The 16750-nt window shown below is 40.9% G+C and overlaps 1 protein-coding gene across 4 annotated transcripts in view; it reads left to right on the top strand.

Annotated features, from left to right (window-relative positions):
- The window catches only part of dnah9 (dynein, axonemal, heavy chain 9), a 120214-nt gene that overhangs the window by 47449 nt on the left and 56015 nt on the right, over window positions 1–16750 (top strand). For all 4 annotated transcript variants that reach the window (XM_046376223.1, XM_046376225.1, XM_046376224.1 and 1 more), the window contains 9 exons: window positions 657–804; window positions 1349–1523; window positions 2368–2541; window positions 3454–3661; window positions 4489–4654; window positions 5357–5459; window positions 8124–8363; window positions 13791–13952; window positions 14830–15026. In XM_046376223.1, the coding sequence (XP_046232179.1) occupies window positions 657–804; window positions 1349–1523; window positions 2368–2541; window positions 3454–3661; window positions 4489–4654; window positions 5357–5459; window positions 8124–8363; window positions 13791–13952; window positions 14830–15026 (1573 nt within the window). The remainder of the gene's footprint in view (window positions 1–656; window positions 805–1348; window positions 1524–2367; window positions 2542–3453; window positions 3662–4488; window positions 4655–5356; window positions 5460–8123; window positions 8364–13790; window positions 13953–14829; window positions 15027–16750) is intronic.

The raw sequence follows: 16750 nt of genomic DNA, 5'->3' as shown, positions 1-16750 counted from the left end.
AAAAATTTCAATTTGTCCAATACTTAGATGTACTCAAAACAGCTGTACTTTGTGTTAATTGCTAATTAGCAAATAGTAGCATGTCAAAATGCTAAACTATAATGGTGAACATGCGACACACAATGCTAAATGTCAGCTTAACATGTTAAAAAAATGTCACTGTAAACATGTTAGCATGTTGATAGATAGATACAGTGTTGTTTTGAGCTAAATGCTAAGTACACCATCGAAGAGCTGCTAGCATGGCTGAGACTAGGATTCTTGTTATGTTTCATTCAACAAGAATTTATCTCTCTGAATTGTGTACTTAATTTGAATTACTTAGATATTAAGTGAAGTGATATCTCCACTCAGTGGTACATTTCTCTAAAAAAAATGTTCGGTTTTCGCCTCAAACCAAGTGATGTACAGAAAATGACGTACAAATTGTAGAGCAGCTGCTTTATACGTAGTACTTGGAAGTGACATGACACATGTAGAGCCAAGAGAGGTGTTTGTGTGTGCGTGTGTGTGTGGGTGGGTGGGTGCGTGAGGGGGGGATTAATGGGTTAATTGAGCCATGATTGCAGGTACTGTAATCATTAAATATGTCATCACTGACACGAGAGTAATGAATTAATGGCTAAATATGTTAGATTCCGTGTTTTTCTTTCTAGGCATCCTGTACATAAATCCAGCAGACCTTGGTTGGAACCCACCAGTGTCTAGCTGGATTGACAGGAGGGAGGTCCAGTCAGAGAAAGCCAACCTGACCATACTTTTTGACAAGTACCTCCCCTGTTGCCTGGATACCCTCAGATCAAGGTAACACAGCTCCTCAGTAGCTCTGTGTCACTATGAGACAACGTTCTTACAGTCATGACCAGTTGACGCAGGATGCTGACATAACGTGGGGAGGGATTGCGAAAAAGTGGGCCGAAGTAAACAGGGACTGACTCAGAAGAACTGGATGTCATCCTACATTCTACTGCACAAGACCACTGGCCTCCTCCAGCACCTCCATCACCAATGCTATTGGAGCAGACAACAAAAACAGGAAGCAGAGGAGGGAAACAGAGGAGGAATAATTAGTCCTCATTACTAGGCCAAAAATCCACAAAATGCACCACAATACTACAGTCTAATGCCACATAGATATTCATGGATAAATTGTCATCCATTTTCTTGGATGTCAACATAATTGAAATTTTATTTTTTAAAGCAACAGTTTTATTTTTTCGGTATCACCATTTAAATAACTTAAGCAGAAACCATAGTTTAATATTTTATTATCTTAGGTGCTGAATGAGGAGCACAAGTCGGTGATAATGCTTGAATCTAGTGATGTAATGTGTCTGTCTTTGCTCAGGTTTAAGAAGATCATCCCTATCCCTGAGCAGAGTATGGTCCAGATGCTGTGCTACTTACTGGAGTGTCTGCTGACTCCTGAAAACACCCCGCCAGACTGTGCCAAGGAACTTTATGAGCTTTATTTTGTCTTTGCTGCGGTCTGGGCCTTTGGGGGAGCCATGTTCCAAGACCAGGTACTGTGTAGGCCTTTGGGCATGAGAGACATCTACTGAGTGGTTGCATAAAAAGAGAAAAGAATGGGACACAACTGAAACAGATGAATGATTTTTTTTTTTCTCTCTCTCCTCAAAGACTTTTTGCAATTGCATTATGGGTATTCCTGGGTGCTATTCAAGCCCTGATGGTTCTTATGCAACTCAACTTTATGTCTCTATTTATGAAAAGTCATTTGAAAGTTATTTCCAGTTGAAGAAATGGCAGATTTTTGAAAAGGGAGAGATCGCCATCTGAAAATGAAGTGGACTCCATTCCTGCTCAACAACACACAGGCTGGCTGAATTTAAATCAGCAGGAGAGCCGTGGCGAGCAGTTGCTAAGCAATCCAGTTAGCGGCGTACAGTAAGCGCGTCCATCTAAGTTATGGGATAAAACTGCTTTCCCCTCGGTACAAATGTACTCCACTTTATTTTCCCATCACAGATGCATTTAAATGTTAAGTGGTTTTATTGACTGGAGAGTTTGTAGTGAAAGGAGTAGACAGGTACCAAGGGGGTGGGGAGGCAAGGAGGAGGCCGAGGATCTGCCAGCCAGCAGGTGATGAGACTGCTTTCCTGTCTGAATCAGGCAGATGTATAGATAGGCCTGCCATCTCTCATTTTCTACCCTTCAACTGCTGTGGCTGTATCTCTATGTTGTCGCCGTTTATTTGTCCTTTGGTTTGTATTCACACCAGTGTAAATCAAATGCACAAATCCATAGCTACTGTATGGGGGGGGGAAGCAGAGAGGAAGTCATTTTAGAGTATTGACTGCCCGCCTACCCTCTGTGTCTCTGCGTGTGTGCTCTATGTGAGTGTAGCTGGTTGACTACAGAGTGGAGTTCAGCAAGTGGTGGGTTGCCGAGTTCAAAACCATCAAGTTCCCATCCCAGGGCACCGTGTTTGATTACTACATCGACCCCGAGAGCAAGAAGTTTGAACCCTGGTCCAAGATGGTGCCCAAGTTTGAGATGGACACGGATACACCACTGCAGGTACAACAGGTTGTTTTAGAGTGTACAAGCTATGGTAAAGGTTTCGATGGAATTACATGGATTTTACATGATTAATAAGTGAAATCGGCTCTCATCGTTATTTTTATATTACCAATACTTCAAATTACTATACATACAGTGCAAAGTGGAACTCTAATCAGAGAATTATCACCCTTTTTTGGCAATTCCCATCAACCCTACAGAACAAAAATATAACAGCTCAGTCTCACTGCTCTCATCCACCAGCAACAACAAGCATCTGTTTGCAATGAAAATCTCTAAAAACCCACTGCACACTGCACGCACAGTACCTAATGTCTGACAGGCAAAGTTAGTGACTAGCTGGGGTGTTTAACAGCTTAAGACACAGATGTGCTTTTCAACAGTGAAGGCTACGTTTATGATGCGGATGAAAAAAAAAAAAAACAGGCATGTTAGCCATTCATTCTATAAGGTCATAATTAATCACAATGTGGTTCTTGGCTTAAATATTGTTATTACATTTTTTTGAACTCTCACAGATAGGTATCTGATTTGGCTTAAAGATCCAGTTTCATTTATTAAACAAAATGCTAAAACATTCCTGCTCCGGCCTCCCACATCATGAAGTTCGTCAGCTTTTCTCTGTTTTATGTCATTGTAACTTGTGACGTCGTCGTAATATCGTTTGACAGTCTCTTGTAGGAACCTGTGATCGGAATTTTTAAAAGGTTTTCAAGTTTTATAAAGAAAACTATTTGATTATTTGAAAAAAATATTTGACACATTTATTGATAATTAACGTAATTGTCAGATGCAGCCAACCCTTCAGTCTTATCTCACAGGAACAGGAACGAGACACATACAACTGACACATACTGCATGTTTTATGTGTATGTATACTGTATGTGTGTATTTGTTTTCCATGTGCAGGCGTGTCTCGTCCACACTACAGAGACCATTCGAGTGCGTTACTTCATGGACCGCCTTCTGGAACGTCGTCGGCCCGTCATGCTGGTCGGAAATGCTGGGACAGGGAAGTCTGTTCTGGTCGGGGACAAACTGGGATCGTTGGACGCAGAGAAATACATGATTAAAAATGTCCCGTTCAATTACTACACCACATCTGCTATGCTCCAAGGTAGGAGCCATAATCAGAGATATTAGGAAAGGTGTAACCATGGCAACAATACTGACATTATCTCCTTCTCATGTTAAAAACTCAGTAATGCACTTTGAGGTGTTCCAATATGTAAAAAAAATCCTGAACATGAGCCAGCTTTTTATTTTCTCTGTTTGAACACCTCCCATTTAAACCCAGCCTTTAGAGTCTGAGTTCTAGTCTAGTTCCCTTCTCAAAAGTCTATTTTTTTGGCAGTTTCTCCACATGGCAGAATTTGATATGACTGTCTGTGAAGTTGAAGGTAATTTGAAGGTCTGTAACCAGGCCAGGTCAGTGCAGCCCACTGGGACAAACTCATGATTTTGGATTATTTTGATAAACATGACCTGACTCCATGTTAGCTAAAAGAAGGAACTGTCAATAATGTATTGATCAAGCCCATTATTTTCTATATTTGAACACCTCAGTTGGTGTCATTGCTGATATCAGTAGTTTTGAAGTTTTTTGGTTTGTGAATGCTCAACACAAAGAAATGTTTGTTTCAAAATCAAAGAAGCAAAGACACAGAGAGGTTTTTGTATATAGTAGACTTGTGCCTTTTCTTATTTCCTACAAGTGGTGACTTTCTGGTTTCATGTCGCGACCCTTTTTGCCAGTCCCGATCCCCAGGTTAAGACCACAGGCTTATGTACTCTTTCAGTTAAACCAAATGTCTCCACACTGACCCGTAACTCTCAGGGTCTTACCTGCTCCTTTAATATTGTTCTTCAACTCCATTTTTCTGAATGTTCATTCTTTCTTTGCTACATTTGTGCTCCTTGCCCGTCCATTGCTCTCCCACACAGCGGTGTTGGAAAAGCCCCTCGAGAAGAAAGCAGGGCGCAACTATGGGCCTCCAGGCAGCAGACGGCTGATCTACTTCATAGACGACATGAATATGCCTGAGGTGGATGCATATGGCACGGTGCAACCTCACACACTCATACGCCAACACATGGACTACAACCACTGGTAAGGCTGTCATTTATGTGCAACTATGCAATATGTATGTATGAGCAAACATGAGTACATGCCTGGGCTGTTTAAAGAGGACAAGACTGTGTCTATGTGGGTGATTTTCATAAAACAGTAGTGGAATTGCTCCTAACTTTAATTGGATAAATGATGGACTGTTTCAGAGAATTTGTCCATGCATTAACATAGAAAAGGATAATTCAGATAATAGAGTGCCAGCAGCTGATAGGTGTAATACCCCAATAATTCAAATGAACAGCCTTCCTGCTGAAAACAGGAAAGGCTTTTAGTTTTCAGACAGATCCTGTGCTCAGTATCAAGGTGCTACAACTTTTATGAGTGTCAAAAGTCAAATGTGAGCGTAGGGTTGTATGATTCCCCTTAAAAGGATTTTGTTGCTCATCTCTCTGACACAGTGAGGCCATTCTGAACATGGTTCCACTGCGTCAGACATAGGCTGACTGGCTTAGACACGGTCAGCCCATTAGAGATATGCTGGGAGGATTTCAGGTATGAAATTGAGAGGAAGGAGGATGTTGCAGAGCCACGGCAGCTTAAGTAGGAGCTGAAGCGGCCATATCGGGAATAAGTGTGGGGAAAGGTGTATGTGAGCCAGGGTGTGTGAGTATGCCAGGCTGTTAAATAATGATTTATTTATTTTTTTTCTACACGCTTGTGCGTGTGTCTGTGTACTCCCAGGTATGACCGTAATAAGCTCCTTTTGAAGGAAATACACAGTGTTCAGTACGTGTCCTGCATGAACCCCACAGCCGGCAGCTTCACCATCAACCCACGACTGCAGGTACACACACACACACACACACACACGCACACACACACACACACATTGTGTCCTCACAGCACATTGTGTTCCACTGGTTATGCAACACACTGCTGAGCTTACATGTGCACTAATTCCTCATGCACATGTTATCATGTCATCATCATCTTTTCTTCATATTTGTCTCCTATTATTAAAGCAGATGACTTTATATGCTGCTCCATATTCATTTGTAATTTTTTAGCCAAACTTTAGAACCTTACTTTCTTTTTCCATTCATTCGTTGGGGCAGCCATTCATGCACAGTTGATTGGATTTAGATGAAACTTTAACAAAAACTAAATTACAACGTGTCTCAACATTATGTTGCAGAATTCAGGAAATTATGCTGGTTTGCCCGAGGGTGGTGTTGGCACATTATTTGCTTGTTCATGTGTAATATCTCAAACTGAACTGATCTGATGTATCTAAAGTTCAGAGAACAAGGAAAACACAGCGGGGAAAATTGGATGCCACAATAACTGTTTATGTGTTCATTCAGTGTTGAGTTGTCATGTTAGTCTAATTGATTGATTTTCATGCGCTCTGGTCATTATCGAGTCCTTAGATTAATAGGTGTCTTCTAAATCTTCTACCCTGATTACAGAATCCTGAATAAGCTCACTGCATCACTGCTTAAAAATAAAACCAAGCTACTGTGGTGTGTGAATACCTCCTCCATGTTTCAGCTCGCTCCAATACAGAAAATAGACTAAAATGATAAAGTAATTTATAATGATATTATGGCGTACATAACAGTCAACAACTCTTCATATCTAAATGAGCAACATATTTTTATTCAAAATCATCTCTGAGTGTTTCGTGATCTCCCTGTGATTAATGTCTGCTTATGTTTAGGCAATTAAACCTGCTCCTTTTAATGATAAGGCTGCTATTCATTTACATTTTCTTATTATTGTAAGATATGATAAGATGAGATACTCCTTTATTGATCCCACAGAGGGGAAATTAGGGGTGTTATAACAGCACAAAGACAGAAATAAGCCAGAGATAAATAGAGGAGCATATAAAATGAGCAATTTTAAATAGGTAAAATAAAAATAATAATGCAATAAAACATGTATACTACATAAGAGGTATTAAACTCAAATTACAGGTGAAATTACAGCCTCCAGCAGTACCCACAACTCTCAAAAAAAAAAAAAAAAGATGAGGAATATTCATATTAAAACTTATGTTCAAACGTTGACACTTGTTCAGAATTCATTTGGTCAACAGTACTCACAGGGGTGTAAAACAGCACTGAAAGGCAACAGAGTAGAAAATGAGGTATGGTTCCATGCTTACTGTGTTCTTTCTCCACACCTACTGGTCTCCCCTTCTACCCATTCTCCCAAATAAAAATGATGATGGTCTCTCACACATGCAAAGGGGCCAACATGACCACTAAAAAAAACACATATACAGATGTATCAAAGTATAAGGTATAACACTCACTATTAAAACTGGGGACAGAATTAGACATAGCAGTGCAGCAGTGCCGGTAGCTGCTGATTGCACAGGTGACTGTGGCTTTGACTATGTTAAATGGTGCAAAAGCAGCAGGAACAAAGGGACACTTAGATCTTGTAGTTACACTTTAATGGTCTCAACTCAGTCTCTGTCTTACTTAAAATAAAACCATTATAAACCTGTGTTACTGATGTCTTTTCTATACCAAAAGTCACAACACATTTAATACTAAAAAAGTTGAGGGACGTGACAGTCCATTCTAAACTTAACTCATGTGAGAGGAGCATTCATTGTTAAAGTCTTTTGTATTTAAATGTTGAGACTCTCTTTCAAGTACCGCGTCCTTGGTTTTCTCACCTGAAGAGTTATTCTTGCAGTATCCGTTAACATTTTCATCTCTTTCTCAAAATACAATGTAGACTTGATATCAGATTTAAAAAAGAAATACCGGTATTTTGTCATTCAGAAATATCTGATTAGCCTGGCAAAGGTTTGTGCTTGAAAAGGAAGATAAAAATATACAATTTGCTTCAACTTGTTTGCTGCATTTTACCAAAAAGAAAAAATCAATCATGTTGACACTATGTTCTGTTAATTCATGGAATGGTAGGTGTAAAAAATGATTTTCAAATCAACAAATAGAATTCCGACAAAGCCAAGACCTTTGTTATGCTCCAAGTTATGAGCTCAAGATGTTCTTCAATATCTTGTACAGAAACTGTATTGACTTTCACCGAAAACAGCCTCTAAAATCAGATCAACTTCGACTTTCCAGCATTTGACAGGCGTCAAGCAAATTAGGCTTATACTAACATGTTGATGAGGAATCAATTGCACTGTATGGACAGCAGTGAATTATCAGAATTATTACAGTATATAATTGAAAACAGGGTATGACTTCTAATGGGGATATACAATGCAAACTCACTGATCCAAGTTTGACTGACTTTAGTGGACTACTCTTCTGAAACAGAGTGATTAAATTAAAGGTCAAACTTAAAGAGGGTCATATTTGAATTGAAAAGGCACACTTAACCGAGCCACAGTCCCTCTTCGCTCCTTCAACACCTGCAAGGTGACCCTCACTTTTAGTCTGGAAGATAACTGAGTGCATCATTAATGAGGAGCAACATGTTTACAGTTGCCTTGTTTGTGCTGGATTTCCCTCCGCAGCGGCACTTTTCCGTCTTTGCCCTGTCGTTTCCTGGAGCCGAGGCTTTGAGCACCATCTATACCTCCATTCTGTCTCAGCACCTTAAAGGCGAGGGCTTCAATGCTGTCCTGCAGAAGAGCTGCCCCACCCTGGTCCAGTTAGCTCTGGCCCTGCACCAACGCGTGTCCTCCACCTTCCTGCCCACCGCAGTCAAGTTCCACTACATCTTCAACCTGCGAGACCTCTCCAACATATTCCAGGTAACATAAAAGAAGAATTTGTCTGTACAGACGTTCTTTTACGAGAACGACCTCGTGTTAATCTTTTCGCAATTACATGTCAGAAGTTAAATCGAAAAAGTTGTGTGCTTTTTCTCACTCCGCTTTCCATTTCGAACTAGTACTTAGATATTTTGCCTTGATTCTCTCTGTTTTTACGGCTCTGCTTCCCACATGGAAAAAGCCAGGCTTCTGTCACTAATTTCTCATCTAAATGATTATTGATTTAAGAGCTGGGTCTGAAAGCTAGAAATAAGTCTGAATTAAGTGTAACAGAAAATAGAATGGATTTGCACTTCCACGGGTGTTAGTGATGATTTAATGTATTTAAATGAATATAATATCAGAGCAAGAAGGCTGTCGAGGGAGAAGCTTTTGGGGCCATATTTCTGTCAAAATCCTCCACGGTTTCATGGAGGGCAGGCTCTCTCATTTAACACACTCCATTGTATAATTAATGCTTTAAGCCACTCGGCTATAGGAACTTCTTATTCCATAATTACGTCTAGGAGTTTATAAAGGCAGCTCTGAGTTCTTATTCCACAATGTAGAAAACACACGTGTTGTAATGTACTATTTCATGTTTACCTTTTCCGTTCTAATCTGTATTCTTATACTACAATAGATCAAGTTACTACGAATAATGTAGAAGTATTGCTGGCAAAAAAAAGTATTGTAGAAGTACCATCATCCAGTGAAGTTTCTGCTCCACTTTTCCTGCAGCCCCACCATGATGTTGGCATTTGTGGTTCCAATGGCATTCATGGTGTTGCACTCAGTTGTAGAAAAACGATGGAAGTAGTCATGAGAAGAATGAAAAACAGGGCTTGGGAGAGAGGTTCAAGCTTTTCCTACTTTTACAATTCAGTCAAATACAAATAAAGTGTTTAGCTGTCAGAGAACTGAAGTCAGATCAATATACACCATAGGTTTCAGACACGGTTACGCCATCCAACCACCACTTTCTTTTAAGCATATATGGGCCTTAATGATGTCTTTTAAAACGAAAGGAAACGAAAACAGTGGTTCGTTAGCTAGCTAATGTTAGCTTAATCTAGTTGCTTGTCCATGACGCGCGTCTATGTGTGCGTGGTGATACGGTTGACGGGCATAGTTCAGTGAAAGGAGAATCACTCCTACATGAAACTTCTCACAACAAGGTCTGTGGATTGTATTGAGTAATTTTAAATGCATTTCCCATCTAGTTCCATTTTATTAAAGCAATGGCAGACATCTTTACAGCACATAACTGCAAAACTCTACAACTCCCACCAAAACAATCTAGATGTATGAATAACACTACAGGTAAGAGGAAATATATGCACCTTTGATTTTGGGTAAACTGTCCCTTTAAATATCTTATTATTGACAGGTTTGATAGTTGGATTTTGGACATCATATTGAGTTGATGTGTAGCAGGTTTGAACACTTTTAAGCGTAATTACTATCCAAAAGCTCAAGCTCTGATGACCTTCCCTCCAGATCCCTGATCACGCTAATCAGAGCCTTGAAGCAATAAGAAGTTTAGCCAGACCATAACACTTTGAAGCCAGCATTTAAAGAAGCATTATGTCTGTTTTGTATTTGTTTTAATAAGGGGTTTGCACAGTGTGACAGGACGTCCGGTAGCCACAAGGAGGATATGGTGTCAAAACTTTCTCCCTGTTCCTTTCTTCACCATATAGAGAGAATACAAAGAAAGCTAGAAAGAGGCTCATGGAGCTTGTTTGAAGTTTTCCTGCCTAACTTATTCTACTCTTGGCTCTAACACCTTAGAACAGTCAGGAAGAGGTGAGTAGTCTTGCAGCTCACAGCTCTGCCTCAGCTGTAATTCCCCCACCGTACCTCTGTGCTTTTGCACCTTCAGAAGTGGAAAAGTATTTGGTGAGACAGTACAAACGCTTCAACTAATTCTGAGCATGAGGCCTAAATGGTTGTCACTCTGTTTTCTGGCTTGACGTTTCAGATGTTCGCCTCAGCTGAAATAATTGGGGGTCTTTCTGTGATTCACTTTGTTTTGTAAAACTTGGGAAGTTGGAGATGTAGCCAAAGGCAACCGTCTCATTATGATCAACTCTAATGAGCCGTAAAACTGAGCTCGGAGACTTTGTGTGCGCTTACAACACTCCTCCAAAAAGGTGTTTTTAAATGTGACAAAAGAAGTGGGTCCAGACAAGGCTCAAGGTTGCGTCTTTAGGAGACTATTGTTGCTGTTATTTGCTGACAAAATTCTCAGGTCAGGTTTTTTTTTTTTTGTTGAATAGCAAGTAGGAGCTAATGCCAACGTTTTTTATTTTCTCAATCCCCACTACTTTTTCCACTTTGTATTTTGCCACTTTACTCTGTCTGTCCCCTTCAGACGCTCTATCTTGATAAAGCTCAACTGTCTCTGAGATCATTACACCCTGTGGATGTTAAATTAGATGTACTATAATTGTAGTGTACTGTAGCCAAATTCAACTTAAAGTATTAGACAAACAGTTTGGTGTCCGACTGGGAGTGTTGTCAAAGAGCTGTACTGCCGGTGCGCGTTCTCTGCCATGACCAGCGGGCATATCTGAGGGCCTGTCTTCCCCACGTCAGCCCAAATGAGCTCCTCAAAGCTCAAGAGGCGAGGGAGAAGATGGGAGAAGGACGGACGAAATGAAAGAGGAGAGAAGAGACCAGGGAAGAGAAAAAGATAGAAGGAGTGTACATGAGACTTGCAGTGCAGAGAGGCGAACTGTACTGACTGCACAATACGTCTGTATGATGTTTCGGATAGTCAGCTGGGTGCATTTGTTAGCCAGGGAAGTATTGTTTGGGGCTCTGAGCAGCTGTCAGCCTACGAGGAAAGCATGCTCACTCCAGACAGACGGACCGACAGATACATGCCGACATCGAGAACTCTCTAATCCCTCTCCTCTGAGCTGAACAAAGCAATGAAAGATCAGGGACAGAGAGGATGAGATAGTCTGCCAAAGTCAGCTGGATAGAAGGAAAACAAAGTTCTCTCTCCTCCTCACTTTGTTAGCGTTTTGCCGTTTGCTCGACTGGTACAAAGAACAGTTAAGTCTGCAAGTATGACTGTTATGTAGAGATGCCATATGGCGTTTTGTTTTGCTCAGGCACGCTTTTACACAAGAAGTGACTGACACTATTAAACAATGAAATGGAGTAGAAAAAGACAGATCTATTAAAAGTCAAGGGATTGGATCATTCACACATACTCACGGAAAACAACTTGGCTTTTGTAGATGTAGAGTAGATGTGATAATTCTGGCTCCGTTTGAATCTTCAGCATACGCATCCACACAGATATCCACACACGGGCACACCTCCCATCTGCACCATTACACAGTGGATTTAGCAGCCAATTGTCACATTCAGCGGGCTCAGATATGAAGGTAGATCAGATTCAGCTGGCTTTACCCCCGGAGATGATTCTGTTGATTAGAATAGGTTCTGGGGCTAGAAACACACAACATCTGCTTGCCTCTGCTTATGCCTCCTGGGTGACAGTACTCAGAGGGGAACAAACAGTGCCTGGGCGCCTTTTCGTCCCCTTCCTCATCCTATACGGCACCTGTTATGTGAGGCACTTAGATGGCACGAGTTCCGTCTGACTGCGTCGTGAACGGTCCTGCGGGAAAGCCAACATGTCACACAGACCTCTAATCAATCATCCACTAAACACTCATCTGCTCATTGTCATGACTTTCTGTTTCAATTTAGGCTTCTTTTTTTTTTGAACAGAAGATGAAAGAAGTATGAATTACAAACAGAAAAACACATTTATTTTCAGTCATGCCTGCTGAATCGGTCCCAGAGGATGAATCTTATTGATTTAGTGATCCCCTGACTTTTCCTCTAGCACCACCATGTACCAAGTTGAAATTTTGCTTTTGATTAAAATATCTCCAGAACTATTGAATGGATTGCCATGAAACAGAGGCATACAGCTCTCCCACAGGATGGATTTTAATAAATTCGTTGATCCCTGAATGTTGTTGCTGTACTTTTATCCTTTCAAGTCTGAATTAAAGTTTGTCCAATACCGGTTTATATCCGGTTATATGACCACTGTCTCTTCTCTTTTTGTGACCCTGTAGTATACAATGACCAATGGCTGAATGTCGAACCTTGAAAGTAAATGACATTCCAGTTCACTTCCAGTGAGTAAATGTTAGGATCCTAACAATCTAACTCAGGGTGGTGACCATTACATAACATAACATAACATAATTACATAGGATTACATAATCCTACTGAAGACCATTGTACAGTTAGTCCTCAAACATCATGTTAGCATTGTCATTGTTAGCATTGTTAGCATGTTGACATTAAGGTTTAGCTCAGCAGCGCAGAGCTGCTCATGAGGCTGCAGACTGGTAATCTGCTCTGAATTCACTCTCTCACTCACTCATGCGTGAATACTACCTTTTCTTTTTTCATTCCACTGTGGGAATTTGCTTATTGCTTATTCGGACATTCAAATAAAAAAATGGAAAATAAATATAGTGCGCTGTGTAGTAAATAAGAACATTACATGTTACGGTCACAGGCATCTTTCCTTGATTATTCATAATCCTTCCATCCAACTCCTGCCCACAGAACTTCTCCACATGCAACAATATCTCCAAGACAGTGAAATGAAAGAATAGTTCTGCCATTATTTTTTCAAATATCTGTGACGCACCTATTAACTGCTTGCCCTCTCAGTATCCACTGATTTGCCCACAGTGACTGTGAATACTTTTCCTTCCTTGCTGTGGTGTAAAAGAGCCAAATCAGTCTCTGGAATGAATGTCTAAAGTAAGGCTTATGCTTGACGCGACGTCCTTGGCACAAGAGAGCACATGCCACAAACAATGTTGTTATTTCTCTTGCGTTGATTATGAAGGCTCAGCGAGTTGGCACGACACTCACCTCCAGGCTTTTGTGATTAGCCAAGCGCTGCAGTTTTCAGTTGAAGATGAAAGAATTTTAAGTAGACTGGCCGAACGGTTCGCCTGCACAGACGCTTCTAGAGACCACATAGACAGTAATGTCTTCACCTCAGCACAACATGTGTCAGCGGTCTTTTAAATGTGAGCATTTTCAAACACTATACTGTTCAGTAAACAGATTCCGGCACATCACTAATGTCTTTTTAATAGCTGTTAACAGATCAATACATCCTTTGGATTTAGGTGCACATTTCTGCTCTTTTAGTCAACATTTGTTGACATTTTACTACCTTACAGAATGTTTTGTTTGTTTGTTCACCCCCCCCAGCTTTGTACAGAATTACTGGAGTGACCGACGCGCTGATGATAAAATCACACAGCTTTGTCTCACACAAGTATGAACAAAGCTTTTCCTCTCTCTCTCCCTCTCTCTCCCCCACCCTCACTCTCTGTCTGTCTGCCTCTCCCCCTCTCTCCACAGGGTATTCTCTTCTGTACCGGCGAGTGCCTCAAAGCCCCTCTGGACCTGCTGAAAATCTACCTGCACGAGTCCAACCGGGTCTACAGAGACAAACTGGTGGAGGAGCAGGACTTCCAGGTCTTTGATAAGCTGCAGGCGGACACAGTGAAAAAGTTCTATGAGGTGAGAGTTTTACAAAGTTCAGCGGAGGAAGACAAGAACGAGAGGCTGGAGGATGGGGGTGGAATCATTAGACTGCCTGCTCTGTGTCTGGACCTGGACATCAGTGGCCAATGCAGCGAGGAGAAAAAGAAATGTTGGGGAGGGGTGGAGGGCCAAGAGAGGGTTAGAGAGAATATTAATCAGTGTGGTATGGGGGTCTGGCTGTCAGGGTCTGTGCTGTCAACCCAGCAAATTGGAAAACATTTTAATGGTTTTCTGTCCACTGCTCCCTTCACTACCCTCTCTGGCTCTATTGCGTGCACACTAGTCATGCCACAATGAAGAACCTGACAAGTATATGTGTACACACACCCACAGAAAGAGAAGGAGAAGGACAGAGAATAATACAACCCACTCCAGAATATATTATTCAGAGTTGGCACCTTCAGTAAACCTAAGTGCCACAGAGCAATATGCACCATGTTTTCTTGCTATTTTTACATGCAAACAAGGAGCTCTTTAGAGACCGTTGCGCTGCAAGGAAGTACACTTGATTCTGTAACAATGAAGACTGCACCGGAAGATAATATAGATGTGAATTTGTAAAAAGAAAGCCTCCTTCATCACACCTACTGCAGGTTTTCTGCAAGTGCAGGTTATCAGAGAAAACAAGCATCCCGAAGAGAGACACAAAATCTCTTCAGTGAAATATTCAGGGCCCAACAGTTGCCAGGGTGAAAATGAACTAGGTCACCCTCTGCGCAGCTGTGATATTCAGCTGTGTCCCTGTCCACATTGTTTAAACTTAACACTAATGTTATGCTGACAGGGGTAGTGTGTGGGTTTGTATGTTTACCATTGCAATGTGTGTGTGTGTGTTTGTGCATCCCTCCCTTAGGACGTGGAGGAGACTCTGGAACAGACCAGGGAAATGAACCTGTACTGCCACTTTGCCCGTGGGCTGGGGGAGGCCAGGTACATGGCCGCAGAGTCCTGGAGCACCCTCAATAAAACCCTCCTGGAGGTGCTGGACAGCTACAATGAGGTCAACGCCACACTAAACTTGGTGCTGTTTGAGGACGCCATGGCTCACATGTGAGTTAAAGTTTTGGAACTCTGGGATCTGTCGGGGGGGGGGGGGCATGTAAAGAGAGAGTTTTAAAAATGTGTTTTTGTCAGTTCCTTTATTGTCTGTCAAGCAAATCAAATGGCTTCCCAGGTATTTTCGGATTTGCTGTTCCATTTCACAGACTGCCAAAAGCAGACAGGCAAATCTGTAAGTATACACCATGGCAGCCTAACATAACTGCAGAGAGCAAGTTATGTTGTGCTTCAGTCAGAAACATTAGCAACTATTAACTCACCAACACCACTTTTGCTTATACTTTCCCTTGAAAGTGCAAATTGGAAAAATTGAAAAATTGAAAAAAATGAACCGACATTATTGACAGACTGTGAAGAAACAACAGTGTTGAGGTTATGTCAAATAAGTCTTTTTGTTGTGTTGCAGAGATATCTGCTGAAGTTAGCGTGCTAACCCGCTAGTCCTGGCCCGTCCTGTCTCATAATACCTCTTTGTACCTCTAGAGGCCCATAGCCCCTCGTAGTTTGAACTGGTTCACTAAGTTTCGCAAGCTCTCTTAGAGTTTAGTCTAATAAGTAAACAACTCAATCACAACTCAATCACAAAATGTCAAGAAAATAAATATTCTTACACCTATTGTCCTTACTAAACAGGAAAGTACAACTGTACACCTTCTGAATTAGATTCAGCTGAGGCCAGTCACCTGCAGTAATTTTCTGCAGCTGACCGACCAATCAAAGATACCTCCAGCAAAATATAAGCAGCAGAATTAGCAGTTACTATGGTGACCTTAATTCACGCTGATTGACATTATCATTTATTCCACATCAACTTAACATCTGTGAAGATTTTCAGTCATCCAGGTCATGGTATATCTAAATGCCATCCAAAGGCAACTGGGCTTGCTTGAAATTCTTGAACACATTTCACCTCTCATCCAGAAGCCTCTTGAGAATTTCAAGCAAGTCCATTTGCCTTCAGCGTTTAGATCTGTATCATCTTGTTCACTTTTCATTGAAACTATTTGACATTTTGTTTTACTTTTTATGGTTGCAGCACCATTCAAGATGTCTTGTGCATCATTTTATACACATTTTTAAAACATTTTTACTTCTTGCTCTTATGTGTATATGTTATACCTTATATACCAATGTATATTCACTGGTTTTGAGCTATCATATAATGGATACTGTATGTGGGAGTGTGCTGAACTAGTGTTCGGCTCAGCTCAGCCCAGTCTGACTCAGTGCTAACCAGAAAGTCTGGATCTCTTGTGTTTCTTCATCAAGTACATAAAGCCCCTGTGTAGGCAAAATTTTATTTTGTGTAGTTTGTGTAGTCTTTGTGTGTTGTCTGTACACACAGATGCATATTATTTGTCTGTGGAAAGAGAAAATTTTAAAATAGTGCTTAAGTGGGATTGGACAGTGTTCAGCTGCACAGTATCAGTTTGTGTTATGAGATGAAAAACACATCAGTGAACCACATCCTTCCACTCCCTGGTCTCTATTTTCCTTATTTAATACTAACATGGGAACTGTAGTTTATCTGTAATAAATGCCTCATACATCGGCCTGAGGCTGCAGTGTACCCAAATTATATTAATCCATATCTGAAAATAGTCCCCACCAAGTGCACTATTTCCTCCATCCTGAGTAATGTTTGCTAAAATCCACAGTACCCAAATTACTGAGCCTTTAAAAAAAAAAAATTAAATGAAATATAATATTTATGG

This window comes from Scatophagus argus, chromosome 21, assembly GCF_020382885.2.
Source record: "Scatophagus argus isolate fScaArg1 chromosome 21, fScaArg1.pri, whole genome shotgun sequence".
Taxonomy (NCBI): domain Eukaryota; kingdom Metazoa; phylum Chordata; class Actinopteri; family Scatophagidae; genus Scatophagus; species Scatophagus argus.
The sequence above is the reverse complement of the archived record's forward strand: the minus strand, read 5'-3'. Positions and strand labels throughout refer to the sequence as shown.